The 25339-nt window shown below is 43.2% G+C and overlaps 1 protein-coding gene across 3 annotated transcripts in view; it reads right to left on the bottom strand.

The window, feature by feature from the left end:
• The window catches only part of SACS (sacsin molecular chaperone), a 78677-nt gene that overhangs the window by 35033 nt on the left and 18305 nt on the right, over positions 1 to 25339 (bottom strand). For 2 of the 3 annotated variants that reach the window (XM_036228466.1, XM_016162657.2), the window contains exons 3-5: positions 8224 to 8374; positions 2701 to 2785; positions 1748 to 1833 (exon numbers count right to left, since the gene is read on the bottom strand). In XM_036228466.1, the coding sequence (XP_036084359.1) occupies positions 1748 to 1833; positions 2701 to 2785; positions 8224 to 8374 (322 nt within the window). Of the gene's footprint in view, positions 1 to 1747; positions 1834 to 2700; positions 2786 to 8223; positions 8375 to 8504; positions 8645 to 25339 lie in introns of those variants that run through there. The other variant, XM_036228467.1, reaches the window with a different exon arrangement.

Genomic DNA, 25339 nt, shown 5'->3' with positions numbered 1-25339 from the left:
GGTGGTTTGCCGGTGCACGTGGAAAGGTCGGGGAGCATCATCCACCTGCTGCTGTGCACCCTAAACGTGCACATTTGACCCATGTCCTCATCTACCTCCTTATCAGCTATAAATTCCTATTAATACAACTGCCTCTTTCTCATAGGATTTTAAACCTAGTCTTATTGTATTTAGTCTAACAGAATCCCTAAAAATTAGCAATCTTACGTGAGGGTATTACAATATAAAAGACAGAAATAAGAACTAAAGGGTAGGAAAATACAATGTTATCTTACAAAATGACAGCACGTTAGATCTCGTTTTCATTTGGATATCTGTTTGTGACTTATGTGTATTTCAAGGAGCCAAGATGAAGAAAACTGAAGATAAAACCCCAAGTTCCAGTATCAAGTTGAGCAAAAAGAAGCCGGGATGCTTCTTCTCAGGGGATCTCTTTCACACTGATTCTGGGAAGGAGAGGCAATAAATGGGCCAATTTTCATGTGATTTGGGGCATGTCATCAAAGTATCTCTGGGGCTTTCGGGAGACATCACAAAACGTGGTGCTCTAAGTCTAAGTGATTTCTGATTCCTATTAAACTGAAAATGGTCAAATTCTACTGAAACATGCAAGGAACAAAGGTCACATTGTGCTGGCTAGCACACAGACATGTGCAGTAAGCACAGGGGAAGGCCCAACCTCCAGCTGCTTGCTGCCTGCAAGAATGTACGGAGATCTTACCCACGACAGCCGCCTCGCTCCAGGTAGGCTCTCCCTCGCCTCTGAAGTGATGAGACCCTCTCCGTTACCGACTCACTCTGAGTTTCAAATGTATTCTATTCCCCTTCCCATACTCCCATCACAATCCAATAACCACACTCTTCTGAGCTTCACTTTCCCAATACCTCAATATAAAAATGGCCTCTACATGAATTTCCTGTGAACCGCGGATGCCTGTTCTGCAAGAACACATCATCATTAAAATCCCACAGGATGCTGCGGTCCTCAACCGGCACCCAGCCAGGTGTGACTACTGACCTTGTCCTTCCTCTCTGAAAATTTACCTTCTAAAGTAGAAAATACAATGAGGCCTACGATATTGGAAGTAATAAACACTAATAATTATTTAGAAGCAAAGTGTGTAATAACTGAACTACTTTTACAATTAAGGAGGTTTCCTATTAAGCTTAAACAGAAAATCTCATCTTTGTAATAACTTCTATAGTTGCTTTCTTTTACGATTGTTCAGTTTATTTTTAAAGGAACGTATTCAAACTAAAAGAATATATCGTAAATAAATATAAAAAACTAAAATAATTACCTCATTAAACTCCTCCAAAAAGCAACCTCTCAAACTAGGAGTCAGATGAGCATGTGTCCATGGCACCCACCTACACGCGGGTTTCGTTTTATTTTGTTTGTGTTGTCGGTTGGTTTGTAACAACCCTCCACAATGTTTTACATGAAATTCATAAAATTACATTGCATAATGAGATGAAATTACCAAGAAGTGTCCTCGAGCGACGCTGCGTGGTTACCGTACAGCGCAGCTTCGTGGGCTCCGGCCTGTGAGGCCCCCCATCTGCACCACATTCTCTGCCCGCCCCGCCCAGGCAGGGAGGACCCCGCAGCTGTGGGGGGCGGTAAGTACAGCAAATCCAGACAGAAGTTTTTAAAAGGGTAAACATTAACAGGACTTCTAAGAAATTTTACGCCACCTCATTTTTATCAACGTAAATTCACACAAGTGCACAAGACGTGTCCTACCTTAAGAATCTGCCCTCCCTCTGGGTATCTTCTTAAAATGTCCTTAAGAAAGTCAACAAGTGGCGGTGTCGTCTGACCAAATCGACCTAAAATAAAAATCCCACGGCCTGTTACCGATGTGGTTCCAAGACAGTAAAATTACAAGAGTTACAACTTCATGTTTCGCCCCAGCTCCCTGGTACGAAAAGCTATCTGACTAAACAGACTCAGCAACAAATCTCAAGATTTTTGAGATTTTGTCAAATATCAAGATTTTTGAGAGTTTATCAAATATCAAGATTTTTGAGATTTTATCAAATATCAAGATTTTTCATTCAGCTACGGTTTGTTTAAAAATGTTCAAAAAGATACTGTCACAAAACATTATTAATTCAAAAATAAAGAGCATGGGGAGGATGCTATTTTCCAAAACGACTGAGGTAAGTGGTGCTTTGCTGCTGAATCACAAGCCAGGGACAGTGGTGCTGATCTGGTCATTGTACTATCCTCAGCCTCCACCGAGGCTCTGACCGCTGGGAAACTGAGCAGTCACGGTCACAACGGCCGTGCCGCTCGAACACCCTTCAGCCTTTCCTACACTGGAGATCCTTAGAACTGACTGACTGAGTTACCTTCAAACAGGTGACAGGAACATATAGGGAGAAGTAGGAAGGGAAGCGATTTCTCAGAAGCACAGAAGAGAAAAAAAGATCTGTATATAAGTAAAAAAGAAATCTGTGCTTCAAAAACAAAATCATCACTATAAACTTATTTGCATCATTTTGGTACGACCACCCACCGAGACCACACCCCAGCTGCCCCGCACGTTCCTGTAACTCGCTAGCTCCACCACCCTGGCCTCTGCCCGATAGCCCCTCACGGCATCCCAGTGGTACATATTTTCATTTCATTTTCAAAACATAATCTTTATTCAACTAAAAGTGGCATATACTCCTGTAAAGTCAGTATTATACCTCCCCCTTTTAAGCCTTTTGATTGAAGTTTTACAAAAAGACGATTTTTGAAAGTCAGATCTCCAAACTTGATCCAGTCGGATAACTGAAAAAAGAAAGAAACAAAATGTATGAAAAGCGATATCGTTCCCAATATTCTAAATTCAAAACTTCGCCTTAATTTTTTTCAATTAAGAAACAATGCTTGTTAACTATTCTTATCAGGAAATAAGTTGCTCTGGAGAAGTGACTATTTCAAATAAGAGAAATTCAGTAAAACTTTTTTTTTTTAATTTAAAGGGCTTTTTCTTCAATAATTACAAATCTACACACATTTCTGCCTTATAATTATTTAAATTTTTATGATGAAATAGGATCATCAACATAAACAAAATTATTCTTTTGATCAGCATTTCCAAAGTGTGTTGCTCAGAACAGAGCTCTGAGATGTTACCGGTAGCAGATAAAAAATGTTTTAAATTAGCTGGAGTCATTTGGGTTTTAGAGCATTTGACATATTGATGTGTATTGTAACTTTCTTACAGAGGATTATACCAAGCAACATTTCATGAATTTTTGCAGAACATTTTTTTATTTTCAAAGAGCATCTTACAGGATATTGTTCCTAGAAGTACACTTGGGGAATCACTGCTACAGACGCCACCACCTTTAAAAAGGTGTGACGCAAAAGGAGGGGACAAATAAGGACTCAGCCTCTGAAGCGGCTCTGGTCTACAACCCCCCAGAAACTGGTTTCCAGCAAACACCCTGATGTCCATTTTGCATTTGGTGATTGTCCTGTTCCTCACCAGGACGGGAGACAATATGTGAGTGAGACCGTGACCCATGGGAGCAGTATAATTGAGAGCCTGTTTTGGAAAATAAGATAAATAATCCAAAGCTAGATCAACCTTCCCCGCAGGGGTCCACTCCCAAGTGTTGTTATGGAGTGACCCCTTACAGGTCAACAGTCTGCAAAACATTACTCAAAGGCTCACCTGACGAGCCACCACCTTTGTTTGTACCTTACGCGCTTTGTCGTCAGGGTGTGAAGGACATCATTTACCATGTCAAAAATGTAGGGTTTCCAGCTGTCCACTACCCTGCGAGGTTCCTGAAGCTCGCCCTGTCAAAAGGCGACCTCGCCAGCTTGCCTCCAACACCTACTTCTCGCCTTTTTCAATCTGCATCTCATCACTAGCGGCACCTTCTACCTCGTCACTTTAACGGAAAACACAGGGAAATATTCCTCTATCTCCAAACCACGTGTCCAGTTGGCCTCTGGTCCCAGCATGTCCACCTGTTTCTCTTCTCCTTTCCCAGCTGTTGGGACTCTCCACATCTCTTGGATTTTATGACACTCCCTGTCTGGTCTCCTTCCTTTCTGCACATCATCCTCATTCTGGCCTCCATTTCTAAAATACGAATCTGAACATGTTGTTCTATAGTGTCTGAGTTATAAAGTGCGTTCTGTACATATTTCCACTGAATCTTAGAGCAAACCTGTAAAAACTCCTTGCACAGGAAACAGAAATAAGAACAATCATAGCAGTACTGTTGTTGACAGTGAAAATGTGGAAACCCAAATTCTATGACATCTTGATACAGTGGAATATTATACAGCAATAAATGAATTAACGAAACTGCACATAAATTTGGGTGAATATTCATAACATGATATTGAGTGAGAAAAGTTAATTCCAGGTGACTACATATAGAATAAAAAACTTCTTATAAAATTCATAAACAAATAAAAGTAAATAGTATATTTAGGGTACACATTTAGGTTACACACACACACACATGCACATATATACGAACGTACATATGCATACATACACATACACACACTTATGACAATGCTATCAAAACAACTACAAAAAAGGCAACAGAATAATAAACACAATGGGGTAAGGGAAGAGAAAGGCACACAGGTTGGGGAGAAGAAGCACAGAGATAAATACAGACTATCGACAGTGTTCTAGTTCTCTGGTTGGATGATGTCATCATGGTTGTTCATTCTATTCTAATTAATTAATTAGTTACTAAAAGAGAGCCATGTATGAGCCAAGGATTACTAGTCCAAATCAGTACGGCTAAGGTACATTTAAAGGAAGGAAGACAGGAAGTGAGGAAGAAAAACTGTAACGCAGGAAGACGTTTCCAGGTCTTCAAGAGGACCTGACAAGGGAGAAGACATGGAGCAGAACCAGGTTAGTAAGGACAGATGTAACTGGCTATGTGAGCCTCACGATGAGTGTTTGGTAGACTGCTGTCACTGGCCAATTCACAGGGAAGTGGTTCTCCCAGAGAAATCGAGCAGCACAGATAACCTCAGGAGTGCTATCTGCTTCCTCCTCCTGAGCGTGCCAAGGGTTGGGGATTTTGCTTGGGCCTCACTCTTTCCTGGACCCTAAATCACTCCAACCAAGCAGAGTAACATAGGCCCTTTTTATCTCCAGAGGCAATGAAATCTTCAAAGTTGCCCATTTTAGGCTTTGTATTTTATTTTTTTAAAAGTGATTATAAAATAATTTCGACATATGGGTCTCTGTCCATGCCAGTCTCAGCTCCCCTTAAAAACCTAGGAGATGCTCATTTTCATTCACTATGAAATAACTCTAAATTATTAAACAAACAATACAATATTAATTGCAATCTGGATCTCACAACACTTCTTCCTTCTTTCAGTTGTCAAGGACATAAAGAGGTTCTCAAGATTCAAGAGCGAACAGGGAAGACATTTTTGATCAATTAAGAGACAGGAAAGTTAAGTGATACTTCAGACCTGGTTCTAGGCTCAAGCGTGTTTGGTACAGATCAGGAAAAAGGATCAGAAAGATGCGCCACTATCACAAATAGTTCAATCTCTGCACGGGACAGGAAGTAAAGTGAAGAACTTACACATCCCACTTCCAGGCCAAGGAAAGCAAAAGACAGACAGTAGGAAGAGGATGGCAGGTGACGCAGACAGCCTGAGGACTAAGTGCCTACTGCTGACAATGCCCAACACCAGCAGAAACCATGAGTGGCCAGGAGATGTCCATGGCTTTCATTTCCTGCTTACCCTAAGATATTTAGAACTCTTGCCAATAATTCAAATCTAAAAGGTTCTGAGCAGCATTAAATTAAAAAGGAAAAGAAGACCATTTCTGTGAAAGATCTGCTTATCCAAAGGTGACCTCTTCTAATGTCACACATTAGCATTACTAAATTCACCAGTTCAGAAGTCACAAGCCTGTCCTCTCTGAATCAGAATTGTGCCCTTTGCATGTTTTCTGGGTGAGCTCCATCCTTGACTTTAAAGTTCATTGTTAGTGGAGTAAGCTCTTCTTCTCTGTTAAATGTAAAAGAATTTACCTTTTTTATTATTGACACCCTGACACATTCCCTGTGATGTGGAACTGTAGACTGTCCATAAACTCTGGAATCAGACAGACCTGGGTTCAAATCCTGATCTGACACTTCATCTCTGAATCTGACCATCACTGGTCTATAAAATGGAGTAGTAAGAACTAGCTCATGGTGCTGTTTCGAGTAGCAAATGATATGATATATGCGAAAGATCTACAACGGTGTAGTACGTAGCTGCTCAATATATGTTAATCAAGTTCCCAATGCACTTTCAAAGAACAGAAGGAGAAATGTGCTGAGCAAGTTACTTTGCAAAATTACATCTCCAGCCCTGACCTCTATCGCTTAAGCTTCGGTTGTAGGTCTGTAGCTGCCCCTGGCCCATCACTCTCCATGTAGACTCTTACACAGCAGAGACCTTAGAATGGGTTAGAATCCCATTCCTATTAGAAAAAGGATAGCAGATTTGAACATCAATTAATTTGGCCTGTTATCCACTGACGGCACAGGAAGTAGGACCTAGGTCACCTACTCCTTTGTGCATTTTCCTGGATGCTTGCTTCTTTTATGTTCTGCCATTGGCTGAACTACATATGAAAGCAAACTGATCACAACCTTGCCTCCAAAATTAGATCCCCATCTGGACTTGTTTATCTCTGCTAATTGAACCATTATTTTCCTGATCTGACTCAAGGTTCATGAACATCCTTGGCAAGTCTTCCGCATTATCCTACATTTAACCCTCTCCCACACCCGGCTGCCCCCGCATAGCCATTTGGTACCAAATTGGCACATTTGTCTTTTACAAAGTATTCTGTACATCCTTTCCTTTCAGCATCACCTCTACGATCGTAGTCCAGAAGCTCATTACCTCATCCCAGCATAAGTTTCCTAACTAGACACCCCTGACACCAAACACCCACTCAACCCGAAACACTCGACACACCACTGCCATGCTCACTATCGGAACCAAAGTTTTGCATAGACGTTTTTACTGGCAAGGCCCAGTCACTGAGCCTTTAGGTATAACCACATTTGGGGACAAGTTGACAAAGCAGAACCAGAGGAGTAACCAAATAAATGGGTATAGAACCAAGAGGGTATAACGGGAAGGTTAAAAGACAGAGGTAGGCTCAGAAAAAAAAGAGATAAAAATGATGAGCTTTGTTATTCAATTCTGTCCAAAGTTTTCAGTCAAGTCACTGTCTGCGTGCCACCAAACACCTTGGAGAACTGGTAAGAAATGATCCCCGGAGATTAATAGGATCTCTGGGTCTAAGTGAGCAAAAGACTAGGAGTGGACCCAGGTACACAAAGGTCAAGATTACATAGAAGGATTAAAAATCACTGGTACCAAGTACTTTGCCAGTATTTGTACTGGGTGGCAAAAAATCTAATACTTAAAATGTCCTTCTGTACGGCTCAAGTATTCCTTGTGTATATCTGTTCAGCTCTTTTTCGATCTCTTAAATCCTAGAAATAATGTTCTTTTATCATATAAAAAGTAAGATACTTATTAGGGTAAAATAAGTTGATCTTCAGTAAAATGTCTCCCTGTAACTCCTCCTTTAAGAAAATTGTAGTATATTCCCCAATTTTAAAGTATGTGACCGTATGAAATACTCCTATTATCCTAAGTCATTCATTTGCACCTTAGAAGTTATAATATAAACTTACTCCTCAAAATAATTGCTTTCTATGTTAAAGTATGTCTTAAGATCCTTTCAGTCCTAAATTTCTGTGACTCAAACTGGAGGGAAACTTCTGAGACATAAAAGGTAAAGGTATTTACCAGTGTTTCAGTATAACACATTAGAAAAATATGAGTAATGATTAAGTCACTTCAATGATCTCAAAGGAAACCAAAAAAAAAAAAAAAAACCCTTTGACTATAATGCCCATCAAAAAAGTATCTTAATTTCAGGAAGTGAAGATGCAGACAAAATGGGGCAGGGGGAATCCACAGCTGCAGTGGTAAATCAATAAAATTCACAACTAACGATAGGACCCTATTTACAAAGCATTTCGAGCTGACCATGAAATGCGCATCTGTCTTCCAGGACACGTGAATAAAATCCGTTCAGTTTCACTATCAGCGAGCCTGCCGCCCAGCAAACTGATGTGCTAAAACCCTCGGTGCAGGCGGCAGGCCCTTCGTCCTACAGAGCAGAGGGGACAGGCGAGCCGTACCTCCCTGTCGCCGAGCCACAGCCGCTGCTCCGACACCGGGAAGCCGGTCTCAGCCAAGATGCGCTCCTTGAGGTCACGCACGGTCCAGGACTCCAGAACGGCCACGGTCCTGCAGCCCACGCAGCCGGGGAGGACGGTCACCCGGAGCCACCTGTGTGAAAGGCAAAAAGACCCTCAGCGGGGGCCACGTGGGGACCCGCGCCCACCCTGCGCGCGCCCTGTCGCCCGGGGTCTCGGTCGCAGGGGCCCTCGCGGCCCTCGGCCCCGCGGGGCGGCGTTACCTGTCCCCCATCGCCGGCGTCCTCGCCGCGGGCCCGCGTCCGCCCCAGCACGCGGGCGCCCGGTCACGGCCAGCCCCGCTGCACCGCGAGGCCGGGCGCGGGCCTGGAAGGCGGGCTCCTCATGGCGCAGGCGGGCGCCGCCCCGGCTGGGCTCAGCCGCAGCCCCCAGAGCAGCTGCCGGAGCCGAGGGGGAAACGCGAGAGGAAGCCGCGGCCGCGCGGGAGGGGCAAGGCGGAGGCGGTGGCGGCGCGCTCCCGGCCGCCAAGGGCCCCGGAGGCGCCCGCGGGCACGCGCCCGCCCACAGGGACCGTTAGCGGAGGCCCCGCCCCTCCCCTCAAGGCCCCGCCCCGCTCCAGGCCCCGCCCCCTCTATGCCACGCCCCCGCCATCCAGGCCACGCCCTGCCACGCCTGCATGCTCGCAGAGCTTTATTCCTTATTTCTATGCTCCTTGGTGATAGGACATACACGGATTCTAAAAGAAGGAAATTGGTAAGAGTTGCTCGGGTAGTGCCAAATAACAGTGAACTGGCTCCAGGGGACAGTGACCAATCTGGGTACTTCTATTTTGACTCTCAGAGAACAGACTTTAGAATAGGCTGCTAGCAGAACTCTGAAATTTTGGACTCCATTGTGGTATACACTGCGGATATAAGGATAAATAAAACATAACCACTAACATCAAGAAGTTCATGTTTTAATAAAAAAAATCACTTAAATAAAGAAGAGGTGAAGAGATGTGCTCAAAGTAATTAACGTTGCTTTGTAATTCTAAAGTGTATGTGGTTTGATGAAGCTTTAGAGAACATCAATACTTTCCTCTGCTTACTTCTCATAGGCATGGATGAGACACATTGTAAAGGGGGGAAAAAAGCAACATCTATCAAGGCAATCCAAAGCCTGTGTGTGCTTCTTGTTTACTTTGAATATAATTAAATTTTAATGTTGACCCAAACGATGGTATTAATTACCGGCTTTCAGTGAATGACCTCTTCTTCCCCTCCTCCCCAAAAATATTACTCAGAACTTATTATCAGTAATAAATACACAGAATGGCCAGCTGTTCCACCCCCTTGCTTCTAACCATATTTAAAAGGTAAAGTGCTGTAAGTCATGTGGGACTTTCCCTACTTAGAACAAGTAAGCACGTTTAATCAAATAGAGAATATGCTATTTTAATATAAAGACCAGGTCAGAAAACCCCAATGGATGCATATTTACTTCTTCAATCAGACAAGACAGAACGAGCAAATGCATTAGAATACCAGTGGAAAGAATGTGAGCTGTCACCTCTCTATTATAGTGTTACAGCACGCCTACCCAAGGTAAAATCCTTCACACCTGAATCCTGGAATAACCCCCAGATCTACCTGCCGCCTTCTCTCTCTGAGGATATGGTCACAAAGGAATATAGGTGCTGAGTTGAAGACTTGAGAGACAAAGAAATGACCTTAATAGAAAGGATTCCACAAGAAGCACATTTGGCTGGGGAAGAAGGCTGATCATAAGGGGCTTTGAATATCTGGAGTTCAAAGTATACTCAGGATACACTTTAAAGGGTTACTAGGCATGGGAAATACAAATTTGGAGCTAGGAGAGATGCCGAAGCCAAGGATACAGATTTAGCAATCATTCATCTAATCATTCAGATGATATTTATTAAAACTCTTCTGTGTTCCAGATGTACATGTTTCTAAATGACAATAATACAACAGGGAACAAAATAGACCCTATTTCATGCTTATATCCTATGGAAGAAAGACAACAATAAACAAATAGACAAATAATATATCAATATATCCTATGGTGTCGGCAGGTAGGAATAGTACTATTTAAAAGTGGAGAAAGGAGTTGGGCAGGGCAAAATAAGAGAGTAAAGTCACTAAGGGGTTATGGAACTCCTTTCTAAGAAGAAAGGAGGCAGAGCAACTGATGTAGAGCAAGCTTCCATCATCTTTGTCCTGGGTTTGGTATCATGGCCTCCTGCTGGTTCTCCCTTCTCTACTTCTCTCCAATTCATTCTCTAACCTGCCACAAAATCAGATTTGGAATTGGTGTCTGTTTTGCTTACTTTGGCTTCCCAGGGCTGGGAAGAAGCCCTAACACAGAATAGGTGCTGTGTTAAATAATAATAAACAGGGAGGGAGGGAGGGAGGGAGGGAGGAAGGAAGGAAGGAAGGAAGGAAGGAAGGAAGGAAGGAAGGAAGGAAGGAAAGAAGGAAGGAAGGGAGGGAGAAAGGGAGAGAGGGAAGGAAGGAGGCAGAAAAGAAGGAATAAATATCCGGAAAACACAGAAAAGTAGAAAGAAGCTCAAACATCATAATTCTAACACCCCAATAGAAACAACACTTTTATACAGTCATTAATTTAAGGGTTTTTAATATGATTGCAATTATACTATGGGTACATAGTATTTTTCAACATTTTTATCACTGTAGAAATCTCATTTCTAATAACTGCCTAATTTTCCATTGAGGAGAAATCTTGGGCTGCTTAACCCTATTGATACTTACATGGGTATTTTAATTTTTCAGAAGTGCACAAACTTCGGCAAATACCTTTGTTGATGAACTTTCACCGCTATTGAGGATGAGAAGGAAATTTTGCAAAACTTCTAAGAAATGTTTAGCTGAGCCTTCGTTCATTCTGTAGGAGCATATTATTACCAAATGCAGCACAGCAAGAAGCCAAAACTTCAGTCCCTTCTTTTAGAGTGAGTCCAGACTCAGTAAGAAATGGGGAGACGTTGGGCCGCCCTCTCAGCCTACTTCAGTTGTAGACAGGGGCAAATAACATTATTTTATTGAACATGCCGGACTCATCAGGATTAATGCAGAAAACCATGTGATCCTTTCTCATGACTCCTGTTTTAAGTTGCCCTAGTGCTTCTTTCTTTCTCTTTCCCTGGGTGACATATGTGGCATGGCATGGGCCCTCACTTCCCTGTCACTCCTAGGTCATAAAAATCTTCTAGCACCTTGCAGTCCTAAAGTGGATGTATTTTAATAATTGAAAATCTTATCCAGGGTGATAACCAAAACAGTAGTCCAATCCAATGTAAAAAATTTCACATTATACCTGGGCTTCCATTATTTCTGGCCCATTCTCAGCCCCACACACCATGCCAACTGTAGTCTGAAAACAACGTAACTCAAGGATGATAGTTAACGTCCCCTGAAATAATGCTTCATGATTTTATGAAATGGAATGTGCCTAACAGCATGTCTCTGATCATAGGGAAACGATAAATTAGTCCCTTCTGGAGAACATTCACCAGTGATATAAAGACAAAAATCTGACAAATTGTTATTCCTTTGTTTAATGAGTGAGCACAAGGATGTCGATCTTGAAAATAAAGAGGTGAGGATATCGTGGGCCATTCAGTGAAGTCCTAAAGAACAAATTAAAACCATAAGTCAAATAGACAAAGGGAATAGATTTCCAAGGGAGAGGAACCAGCACCTGCAAAATCACAGAATCAAAAAGTCGAAATGAAGCTGAGGAACTCCCAGCAGTTCCGTGTGATAGGATCAGAGGGCGGAATCCACGTGATGGCACAGAAAACGTGGTCCTAGGTGATTCCGCAGGAATGTGGACACCAAGTCTCCTTTATGCCATCTACAGTGTGACTGCAGGGATGGGAAGCCACTTACAGATTTTAATAAGGATAGTGATCACAATTGCATTCGGCAAGCCTGAGGAAGCCTTGGAAGGAGACAAGACTTAAAATAGGAACGAAGCAAGGAAAAAATGGCATCTGCTAGATTAAGTTAAAAGCTTGAAGAAAGAAAGCAGCAGTGCCAAGGATCACATAGGAAAGGTGCCCGTAGGCTTTGACAACTAAGGATGCCGTCGTTGGCTTAGTTCCGTGCTCCAGAACCTGTAAGAATTTCCCAGTGACTATAGGATCAAGTTCAAGTTATTCTGCATGGCATACAAGGCCCATCACAATTTAGCCCCCACCAGCCTTCTCAGATTCTTCTGAGACCACCCCACCATCTATAACTCAGTCTGTCTCCATGACCAGCTGATCATAATATGTAACATTGATGGAATATCTACTAGGTGACTTAGCTCATTTGATCTTCCCCCCAAACCCTTAAAGTATATTAAACTTCCGTTTTCAGGTAGGGAAAATGAAACTTAACATCTTACTTATAGTTTCACGGCTATATCTGGGAGAGCCAGGATTTGAACCCAGAGCCCACGGACTCTTAAATATCAAACTACAATATTTACAAAATACGACCACGTTATGCTGCCTCGCTTTCCCCACCTACGCCACCTGCCATGCTGCCACCTCCCCCCCGCCTCCGTTCCCGCCCCAGCTTCTGCTTGTCACTCGCCAGCTGGATCATCCTAAGTCCTGGGCCTGGAATCACCACTTTCCCCTGGCTTTTCTCGACTCTTCCACGTACTTTCTAAACAACTTGCACATTGTATATTCACATTGGTATTACGGCACTATCACAGTTTTATCAATTACAATTAATTTTTATTCACTGCAACAGGAGCACCTTTGCATTCCTCTCTGGATGACTGTGTGTAGGTAAATATCAACTTCACTGGTAACATCAGTCAAGAAAGATTTTTTTTGTTTTTGGTTCTCTTTCCAATGTTTTTGGCTGCAAGTAACTGATTTCCTGACTAGCAGCAGCTAAGCTTACAAGGGTTTGTTTTTCTCATGTGTCTGGTGTTGGGACCGGCAGCCCAGTGACATTTTGGGCCTCTCTTTCCTTGTCATAAAATGATAACTATAGCTCTAATATATCCACATTCAGTGTAGGAGGAAGGGGTGAAGTGAAGATAATGATTCTATCTACTTTATGGGGAAAACAAGAATGTTCCCAGCAGACTGCTGTTTCTTCACCATTGGCCAGAAGTTTATCACATGGCAACTCCTAGCTGCAAGGAAGGCAGAAAAAATGGTTAGCTTGTTAGGCCTCTGGAATAGAAGGATCCAGCAAAAGAGTAGGGATTTACGAGTGACCCAGAACCTTATTTCTGAAGTGTCAGAGAAATATTAGAAAACAAAGTAACTGGTAAGTTTTTCAAAGCCTCATTAGTGACAAATCAAAACACATTTGTTAGAAGAATAGCAGGCGGAAATATTTCATGCAAAGACTCTTTCTTTGCCTTGGGATGGGAATGTGGATAAATTCCATGATTTTTTTGCTTATATGATGACAGTCCTGAGGTCGCTTTAAATCACAGAACATAATTTCAATTCTATAATTGGAATAAGTCCATCCAAAATTGTTAAATAAATTTCAACCTTCACTCATAATTCAGAGGTCGGCTTTCTCCATCACTACCCCGCACTGGGGCCTGTAGTCAGCGGCTATTTCCACTCTCTCTCTGTTTCCCCAAATAGCAGCCGGAATTTGGTCTTTGGACTACTCTGCTAAGGCGTTCAGAGCCCAGGTAAATGCATTGCTATACCAAGTGGTCACACACGACTCTTTTCCTAACCTTGAAGAGTTCCATGTCACCTCCCACTTCCCGTTGCTCTGGCCCTGTCTCCCTCGAGCAGACTCTAGTGAAGAGACTGCAGTTCAACCCTAACTTGACGCTCTGCTGCTTAGTTCAGGTGTGGTTTCTGGAAAATTCTCTCATATCACCTCATCCAACAAGCTTGGGTGGTGCGGGCTGATGATAATACAGCCCTGTGCCTCCTGCTTCCTCGGAGTGGTCTACACAGCATTCTGGGGGAAAATGTTCCAAGGTCTCTGTGTGGCTCAGCAGGCTTGATGATGTGAAGGGGGTAACCCCTCCCCCCAATCCTGCTCACGTAGCAATATCTCCCTCCAAAGAAATCTCTCCCAAACTTCTTTGCCTTCGCAACTCTGGCTAAGCAGGTCTCAGTCACGGAATTTGTTCTGAGGCCCTTTGTAACTGGGTAGACGAGGCCAATCTGGATCTCGAATACTGTCAATATCACTGTCAAGCTGAGGTAGGAAGCACTTTATTCTAGCTATCTTTCACTTCAGATACACATAAGCCAACAGAACAATTCAATTTTTGTTGTCATAGAGCCCAAAGAAGAAAGAATGTGAATAACACGTAAATCGACAAAACTATATGAGATACATAAATAATATTTTCACTAACTCAAAATTCATTCACCACAGTATGCCAGAATTACAGCAGTTAAACAAAAACAACCTTTAGCTCTTATGAGGCTCACATTTTCATAATGGGGAGGCAGAAAATAAATACACGGATATACAATACGCAGAGCAGAAGTGAGCCCTGTGATGAAACACAGTGGGTGGGAGTAGATGATGGCTAGACTGGGGTACTACATCACATGGAGGTCATCTGAGAAGAAAACCAACTCTGACAAGCGAAGAAGCACGTGGAAAGAAGCTTTGGGATGACGTTGGTAATGGTGAAAACGCAACCCCTTCCCAAACGTAAATTGTAAATTTAAAACGTAAATTTCTTCTCCATAAAAAAGAAAATTAGCTATTCTGGTCCATCCTCCTTAACTCACCTCACATTATTAGCTTAAAGTGTTTAAATTTAAGATGCTCCTCATATCAGAACTTGTGCCCTACCCACTGCATATGTGTAAATGGAGTGTCTCTTCTAAAGTTAACTAAACTTCCTACTTAATCTACGCATTCTCTGAACCGATAAATATTTTGTTTAATATTGGTTTTCTTTTTCATTTCACTCAACGAGTACTATTACTTTAAAGGGACGCGCTTCATTTTTGTCCATATGCCCACAAGACATGGTGTGTACAACCCCAAGCGTGTGTGCTCGGGGAAGGCAGTCGTGAGCGTCTTTTAGCACACTCCGGGTCTTTATGAATCTGAGTCATGAAGCGTTGTCACTGATGGAAGCCAGACGCAGGACTGTCAGCTGTCTGCGCTTAGGGAGATTCTGCGCAAGCCGAATGAGGTAACCGCCATATTCCCATTCATCAGCTATCACATCCGAAAACACCTCATGCAGTTATGGTGGGATAGTCATGGCAGTCACGGGAGGCGGGTGGAAGGCAGCACCCAGAGCCATGACAGCAGGGCAGGCTGGGATGTGAGGTGGTGCCGATGCTAATACTTGCACTGCAGCTAGCAGAAGGCCATGTGTCTCCGCGCTCATCTCGTGGAAACTCCCGCTTTGTCCTTCTCTTCCTGACCTCTGTGTAACTTATCTTGCTATGTTTGATAAACCCCTTCCATCACAGATTTCTGTCAGATTCCCCTAACCTTGAAAGAACACGATAAGTACGTTTTCCTTAGTCAGGCTCTTCGGTTCTCCATTACCTTTCTTTTGGGGCTTCCTTAGGGCACCCCCACTCTCCCTGTCCACCTCCCACTACCCATCTGCTTTGGCTCCACCATCACGCCTCTTCTTCCCTCTCCTAGGCCTTTCTGGAAAGAACTACTCAAATACAAATACTGTTTCAACAACTTTCAGTTCATACATGGCGACGTTTAAAATGAATGGGTGACCCAATGTCTGTATAAATATCTGAAACGAGACTGCAGGTGGCTGTCAGGGTCTTGTAGCTACAGAAGTCAGGGACAAAATCAAGCCAAATGGCAATCTGGAGATGAAAAGTCATGTACCAAGGGCTGCCCATGTCACTCAGAGGAAAAGTCTGCATCCATATGAGGCCTACGAGGCCTCGGAGGTCAAACCCGCGTGTCCCCCGGCCCCTGCCTCATCTCTCTCAGGCTCATTCCACCCCACCAGTCCTGGCAAACTTTACTTCTTGAACACCAAGCCACGCTGTCTGCTCCAGAGGCTTCGTGCTTGCTTTTCCCCTTTGGTGGGCATGATCTTTATCCAGATGGCATTTCTTACTCCCTCGCCCCCTCTCTGCACGCAAGTGTCATCTTTTTCAGGAGGGCTTCCCAACCACCCTATGAAAAATAGCAACACTCCCAATGCCATCCTCAGCACTTCTCATCCCTCTTAAATTACCCGACTCCTCCCCACAGCACCTGTCACCATCTGATACACGTCTAGTGGGCTATTTGTACGATATCCATCTCGACACACAATTCTGTTCACTTTGTGAGAGCAAAGCTGTTGTCTGTTTAATACCCTGCTCTCTTCTCAGCACCAGACTGGGCCTGGGGTACCATAGTACCATAAGAGCTCAGGAAGTATTGTTGAATACTTATGAACGTGTGAACACTTACTCTGCTCGCCTCCTGGACTCCTGGGCCAATGCCCTTGGTATCCGTGCCTCCACGCCCCTCCCCTCTTGCTCCAGCCTTGGTTTCCTTGACCTCTGACCCCAGGGCTCCAGCACTGCCAGGCTCACTGCAGCCAGTAATGGTGTGGCTCTGACTGTACCCAACCGGGCACTGGCTGTCCCATAGCTTAGGCCCTTTGGGTAGTGGTCCTCTGTCTTCCTCCAGGGACCCCTTATCCTGGTGTCCTACACTCAGTCTGCTGGTGTCCCCGAGCCCCAGGTGGTTTAGCAGGACGAGTCCCGACCCTTTGGCTTCTTCCCCAGGGCAAGCAACCACCGGCAGAGTGGGAAAATGTGGTCACAGTCATGTGTTCTTTCTTTAATGAAGACTCTTCAAAACCTGAGGGAGAACTCAGACCTGAAAACCTCAGAGAACTGACATGTTTGCTCCCAAATACACTCATAAACAAGATACAATGCGAGCTCGTTCGCAGAACATTCGAGTTCTACTTTTCATTCTCAGCTCTCATTCCTGCCCAATTTCCTCTCCCCGCCTCTAACCCAACCTGTCACTCTCTGCTCCAGCCTTTTCTCCTGAACCCTCCAATCTCTCTCACATGGCCTTTGCAGGTACCGTCACCTCTCCACGTCCATGGGTTCAGCATCTAAAGCTCCATCTGAGACTGACTGACCCAGGGACTTGACCTAGGGATTTTGGTATTGGAGGGGGCTTCTAGAACTAACCCCCTCTGATACCAAGAGAAGACTGTACACTCACTCTTTCCTTCCTCGATGTCCCTCCTCCTTCAGACGCAAGCTTCATCTGGGAAGCCTGAAGCTTCTAAGACACCACTCCTGGGAGCCCCATTCCCACCTCCTAAGTGTTTATCCCATCTGTGCCTCTCTCCACCAACTGAGGGCAGGGCATGGAGCATTCTGAGCTCCACCTTAAAACTGTATGCAAAGTGATCTCTTTAAAGGAAGACTAGCTCTTCAACCAGCAATGCTGGGGGCAGGGGCAGAGTTTATCCAACATTCCACATTCAATGACCAATGAGTCAGACAAATGACAAAACTTCCTTTCTCTTAATATGCTAATGTAGACACAATTGCTTACCTGTTATTTTTAGTTACATTAAACATGCTTTGGGAAATGATGTCATGTGTCTGAATTAACATTCCTGCTTTTTCTACTTCCAAAGAGGGCACTACGAATTCCCTAAAGTGCCGTAAAAGTTAGGAGAAAATAAGATTGCACAGACTTTACATGATGCTTTTGATTCTATTATTAAATTTAATGAGAGCTTGTTGTTAGTTTGCCAAAAATCCTAGATTTTCAAAGACAGCTTTGCCAACACAAAATTAACCAGTAAGGGCCTTGTGTAGTCACGTTGTCGTATATCAATTGAGTAATCCAAAGGGACTTTGCATTAGAAAGGAAAAAGTGACTCGACCCTCAGAGTGATAGATCTTGAGCTGTATTAGCCATTTCCGGGAATGGTAAAACTAAATGTGGTTTCCGAATTCCTTTTCCATTTATAATGACCTTTAATTAAACATCATCTCTTGGACCATTTTATAGAAAATATGGAGATAGAATGGGCTGGCTATAGCGATATGTACGTTAAAATACATTTATTGCATGTTAACACTTAGAATGTTGGAATGGTGTCTTAGCCCTAGACAAAATAATAGGAAAATAATGACACAAACCTATAAAATATTCCATCACAAAACTGATTACATTTAACATAAAAAAGGAACGTTTCTTCCGACCATTGTTATTCTTCCAGTCAACTTTCCTGAGCTGTTCTTTACTTTCTGCCCTTCTCCAACCTCAGCCCCTTGTGTGGTAGTGAATTGAGAATATGACCCCTCAGCTCTCACACCAGTCATGCGGGTTGTCATTGCTCCGAGCTCACTTTCTCACCTGTTCGACTGGACATGGAGCACTCTCCTCTCGAGGTACTGTTAGGTGAAATGGGGCTGCCACTGTTCCAGGACGTGCTCATTTATTCCTATAATATGGAACTATGTAGCACTCACTACTCAGTGGGCACTGGGATCAAGATTAAGAAACACGGTTCCTGCCTTGGGGGAGCATTACAAGATGGCAGCCTCCATACTCTTCTTGCCCTTGACCTCTTCCTTCGCCTTTCTCTCTTGCTTTGGCATCTGAACAGTCAAGTTCAATGCCAGAGCAAGAGAGACTCAGGCAAAGGGTGTCTTGGGTACTCTTAAACCTCTATAGCTCTGCTTCACCTACTTCTCCTGATGCACCCTACGCTTTTCTCCATCCCTTCCCCAGCTCTGCTGAGTTCAGTAAACATTAACTATGCACATGCTATGTGCTGGCATTCTGCCAGGTGCTCAGAAATCAGAGACAATTGTAATAACAACCCCACTGCCTATAAGGAGCTCAAAGACTGGAACGATACACAAACATAATAAACACAATTTCAATAGGAAAGGGAAGGCACTAAAATAGAGGAAACCTACGTACATACGTCATTAGTCACTAGGAATGCCAAAATATTGTCTTCCATTAACGGGCTTTCCTGGACCAGCACCATGGCTACGTGTCCCAGTCAGGAAAGAGGCTGCATTCCTGGTTGACTTTATATCTGGAATGAAATCTGGTTTTTTTTTTTTCCTTTTCTTTTCTTCCCGCCTTATCTTTATTTCCAACATATGGCAGGGTTCAGCTCCCAGCCAGATCCATCATGTTGTTATTGATTCCACTTCCCGTCTAGGCCACATTTAGTTCCTCTATATCCTTGGAAAAAGTCTCACTCCAAAGTAGCCCAGGTACTCCCTTCTGGTGCGTTTTCATGCGTTTCTGTGTATTTACCCACAGAACTTACTTTTCTCTTCATCTCTTTAGGCCTTCGCCAGTTACATGTCAAATCCTTCACATTCACTATCATATTTAATTCCCAGATAAATCTACAAAGGAGATAATGTCAGCCACAATTATAAGTTGGATTCAGGACCCAGAGAGAAAAGTAGTTTGCCTAAGTTTTCCTTGCAAATGCAAACGTCAGGACTGGAACCCAGGTCTCCATTCAATTTCCCTTATTCTGTGTTTTTCTCTAGAAATGAAGAGAAAGGAAAACATCTTGTTGAGATTCTAAAGACCATGCACTGCCAGCATGCCTTAGGGACAACAGTGGCCTAAATTCTCTCCTAAGAACTAGTCGCAATGTATTTTTGAGTATGTGGCAACTTTACTGTCCAGCTAGGTGTAGGCAGCAAGCAAGGCCCCGCCCCTACTCCTCACACACATACAAATGGGAAAACACTCCCAAATGTATGCGATAAATATACAAGTATGAATTACAGGAATTACAGAACAGAGATATAGACATTCAGCAAAAAGGGGAAGATTCTACAATTAACTACTTCTATTCAGTTAATTATAGCCGATTGAGTTACCAGTTTAAAAATGTACTCCTTTTTATTTAGTTTTGAAATAGGCATCTCAGATAGAATCCCTAGACTTTGATTAAACTAGCATCCTCTGGTCAGAAGTATTTGAGAAATAGGTGCTTATTTATGAAAAATAAATGGGAACCTTATTTATTTTTGTCATGTTTTATTTTTAATACTTTTTGTTTATAGTCACTAAAGATTTTTTAAAAAACGTGTTCTTATCCCATTTTTAAACACATAGACTTGGAGTGGTATTGAACTGTTCAATTTATTATTTTATCTCTGTGCAGAGCCAATGCCACAGTAACTTGGAAATAGGAATCACAGAAACCATGTCCACAAAATTACAGATCTATGAATTTGTGAAAAATAACACTGTGGTTTTTTTTCTTTATATTAAAAGAGGAGCGTGCTACATTTACTTCACATGGAAGGGTTTGTGAATGGTCTCACGCATTTGCTGTCTTGGAGACAGCGAAGTGACAGTAGTTGGCAGGCAACCTCTGCTGGAGGGGGCCACAAAGAAACGCTAGTCGGAAATAGGTCAAGGGAGTTTTTATAAAAAGTTGGGAATAAATTCATAAAAAAACCCAAAACAACTCGATTTTACATGAGTACCACAATTGAATGGAAGCTTCATCTGTTAAAATTCTGCATTTTGCTAACTTCCTAAACCACTTTGAGTTTTCTCTTGATAGGATTTCACTGGATAAATTAGGTAATTAGAACATGGGAAAAGAAGATCCCTATTTACTCGCTGCTTATAAAAATGAATATTTCTGAAGCTCTAAAGGTAGAATTCTCAAATAGAGAAAGCATATAATAATATTCAAGTGCATACTTCTTCCAGAATTCCCCCAAATCAAAATCTACACAAATTGGTTGACTGTTCACTATTTCTCTAATCTCCATAAATATAATAGATAAGTAATTTATATTAAAAGCTCATCAATTGGAGAACTATTTAAGGCAACTGAATATAGCTCAGAATCTTTTAACTGGTAATAAAAATTATACACGTTTGTCTTTTAAGGCTTTACTTTTCTTTATTCTAAATATTTTCCATGTTTGGTTAAATAATCTGCAGTTATTACAGATACGAAACGAACATTCCAAGAAAGAAATGCTGGTTATTCTCAGTAACCCCTCTACTCACACATCCAATTGGCCACCGAGTCTAAGTGTTGGAGCACGCTAAATATTTTTTAAGCCATTCCCTCCTCTTGTTCGCATGGTTCAAGTTCTTGCCCTCTCTTCTTCAGACCACTAACTAGGTCAGGGGCCCAGCTCCTCTCACTGCCCCGAATCCTTTCCCTTTCAATCAACCCTTCATTTGCCACCAAGTTATTACATAATGGAGTATGACTAAATCTCTCTCTGCAATAGCAATACTCAGTACTTTAAGTTACCTGCTCGATAAAGTCCAAACGCTTCGAAGACAGGCTCACCTTTCCAGCCTCGTCCCCGCCCCCCTTCCTTGCACTACCCTCCAATGCTCTGCAAACGTGTTCACATCTTTGCACTTATTTTTGCACATCGTTCTGCATATTGTGTTTTCTCCTGCAGTATCTATTGCTTCCTACTTGTTGAACTCTTTAACCATCCCTGTTGGCCCAGCGTGACTGTCACTTCAATTGTGAAAACTTCCCCTGTGACTCCACTGAACGTTTAAGCTAAGCCTTCCATAATTTAAAAAAAAAAAAAAGGACATATCCACAGGGGTCTGTGGCGCATCATTCTCTTTGAAGCACACAGTTGCTTTCATTCTTCTCTATGCAGATTAAAAGAACAAATAAATTACAGGGTCTGAAATCTGTTCTTTTGGGACTCTGCATTTAGCCACCACTTTCCTGCAATATGAGAAGGGTCAATTCCTTCCTTTTGCTTTCCTCTTTTTTGGGGGCAGAAGCGGGAAAGGAGCAATTTAATTTTCTGTCAAGATGTCAAATTGTTTGGCTGTGCTCACATATGCCAGAGGTCACAAAAGTATTCAATCACTTTTATTCAGCTTTTCTGTGTTTTATATTTTCTAAAAATTTTTTAAAGGATTTTTTTTTTCCCTATTCATTCCATAGGAGGTCTTTCTGTAGAATGTGTTTATTTCATCTAGGAGCTGTTGTAGGCTTCAAATTGTGTTTGGCTCTGGAAAGAATTAGTGTTATATTTCTGCATTGTTTTTCTTATGGCTACCGCTTTCAATCACAACAGACCAGAACTAAGAATAATTTATATTAAAGGTCCACATATAAATCATCTTTCCTACCGCTTAAAAAATCTTGAGTCAATTTGACTCTAAGTTATCATTTCTATACGATATTCCCCCCCGCACCAGGAAATTCAATAAATGAGATAACTTGAAATCTTAATGTTTTATGTTCAGTAATCAAATAACTTTATATTATTCTCATGAAAACCTACCCGTTGATTTTTCGCTGAAGGGGACCTTCCCAAGCAGCGTCTAAATGGCAAGAATTCCATGACGCATACCCGTGAAATCACAAATGCTTTTCTATTGGTGTAACTGTTCGTCACTCTCCCTTCTGATACCTTCGATTGGACGATTGCCCTGAACTCGCGCGAGGCGCACACCCAAGTCCCTCCTTCTCCAACACAAACCTGCCTGGAGCCGAGCAGACCTCAGGGCTCTTTTGGGTGACCGCTGTGCAGTTTGAGAAGTGCCACCACACAGCTGCACGCCGCAGGGCCTTGCCATGGGGACCAGGGCAAAATAGGATTCTAGAATGTGTGTGTTTTTTTGTTTGCTTGTTTTTTTGTTCGTTTTTGTTGTTGTTGTTTTTAATGCTGAAGCAAAGAAAAAGTGGGATAGGAACAAATTTGGCAGAATTTCAATGATTGTTGAATCTGCACGTGGGTATATGGATGTTCTTTGTAACAGTTCCCTCTATTTCTATGTATGTGTGAACTTTTTCATGATAAAATTTTTAAAAAGATGTAAAGGGGCACCAAAGCCAAGCATAATATTTCTGTCAGTTTTGGGTAAAGAGCACAAAAGCCCACGCATCGCTCCACATACACCAAATATTGTCCCTTCTCCCCTAGAGCTACTCTTTACCCTGCTTTTAGCCCAGGCTGACCGGAATGGACACAGGGTGAACTGGCCGATGGGAAGAAGAATGGGTAAGAGATGAGTCAGAGAAGTCCTTCCCCCAACACCCATCCCACAGCCTCACCAGGGCCCGACGGTGTCCTTCGGTCAAAGGTCACTGCCCTTCCCAAGGGGTCTTACTCTTTGTCCATCAAAGTTCAATTAAGCTAAGCCTTCCATAATTTCTCCCATCCTAGTCCTTTCCCTGGGTCCTGACAAATAACAAAGCCACTGTTTCTAGCTCCAGATTCCTTAGCGATTTCTCAGGGTTCCTCTTCACCCTTTGCATATAAACCATTGAGTTTTCCTGAGCTGACTCTGAGGACCCTGGCTAGTTGACCACTCAACACAGCACGATGGTTATTCTATCCATGAAGGAGAAGGTACATCGAACTCACTGTCATGAAAAGCAGCAACATGCCTGATTGGCAGGAAAGTACTGCAAAGCACTCATCAGTGTGTTTTCCCCCTCCTTCCCTCACCAAATTCCTTCACATGGAAGATGGATTCCTCATCCCTCTGAAGCCAAAAGCACTAAGGGCGAGTCACCTGTTCCAGACCAGACACAGGCCGCAGGCACTCTACAGAAGAGCTGAGCATCACACACACGGGCTGAGTTTGCTCTCTCCCAGGAAACAGGAACGTGCAAGGAGCTGCAGGAGCCTTGGGTGGGAGCGGCAGGGACACTGAGCTGGTCTTTTCGCTACCACTTGTGGAGGACCTCCAATTGTCAGGAGTCGTTCTGCCAGCTCCTGATGATTCTCTGTGTAAAGATACTGTGTGGTATTCACCGGGATTCTCCCCAGGCCCTTCTCTACATCTCATATTTCCTATTTGATGGCCAGAGACATTCGATAAGCCCCTCCCCCAAACAGATCATGGCATACAGGAACACGCTGAGAAGATGCTGGTGACAACATGGACACTCCCCACTACAAACCAACAGCCATGAGACAGACCTGTTTTCAGCTGCTCACTGGGCTGAGAGAGTGGTGGGCAGCACCTTTCCTATAACACCTACATGATGACAGATACGTTGGGGTTTGGAAGACGAAGTCGTCAAAGGATGGCCAGACTTCGTGCTAGTTTTTGGAGGATGGAGTCATAGCGATGGTTTCCTTTTCCTGGGGACGCTGCCAGATGCTATGCTGAGTGTTTTTCATTCACAATCTCTAATTTTACATTATTATAGGCACAATTTCCCCCATAGTATGGGGAAAAAGTAACGTGCTCAAGGTCACATGACTAGTCGATGGCAAAGCTGAGATTCAAAACAAGTATGTCTGACTCAAAATTTTATACTTTTTTCATTACACAATTTTGTTTTCTCTTAAAGGAGCTGGGAGGATATTTGTTGGAAGTTTGTTTTCTTTTGCTCCGATGCAGAGGTATCTAAGGAAAAGAGGAGAGAGAGAGAGAGAAGACATAGAAGGGACAGGACAGGACACATCCTCCCCTCTCTGGCCACACAGGAGGGACTGGTTTAGAGGACAGAAGGTGAAGGCACAGTGTCCATGAAATGCTGGCTAGGACTGTCCTTGAAGACTGCTTCTGTACTACAAAACAGTGTCAGCACGGGCGTAAGGAGACACCATCCTTCTCCCCTCACCACCCCCATCCACAGGTGACAGAGTCGCTTTGGGCTCAAGGAGTCCATCGCATGCAGGGGTAACATTGGACAGAGGCACCAGCTGCAGAAGCCATGACAAGTCCCCTTGACCAGGAGGCTCAAGTGGAAAGAACATGAGCAAACTTGTTCTCGAGCCCACAGGAGATGGCACACCCCTGAGGATGCCAGAACAGCCAGGGAAGAATGTAAATGGAAAGGAGGAGCGTGAGGGGTCAGGTCTCGTTGAGCAGGTGAAGGTTGGAGCCATGGAGATATGGGTGTAAATAGTAACTGACCATGTGTCATGCTGAAACCTAGGAGGCGTGGAGTAATTGCTAATCCACTTGTTCTTTCTTTGGATCCCTAGCACTCTGGCTCTATTTCTGCCACTGGATTCACGGCTCTGTGCCCAAATCCATTCCTGCAGCTCATCAGAAGTACGAAGCAGCCTCCCTTTTTGGCCCTCTATTGCCCACCTGCTCATTCTTGTGTGAGTTTAGTTTTCCTACATTCGGACTCAGCTTATTTGCCTGCT

This window comes from Rousettus aegyptiacus, unplaced genomic scaffold (assembly GCF_014176215.1).
Source record: "Rousettus aegyptiacus isolate mRouAeg1 unplaced genomic scaffold, mRouAeg1.p scaffold_m13_p_11, whole genome shotgun sequence".
Lineage (NCBI taxonomy): Eukaryota > Metazoa > Chordata > Mammalia > Chiroptera > Pteropodidae > Rousettus > Rousettus aegyptiacus.
This window is presented reverse-complemented; position numbering and strand designations above follow the sequence as displayed.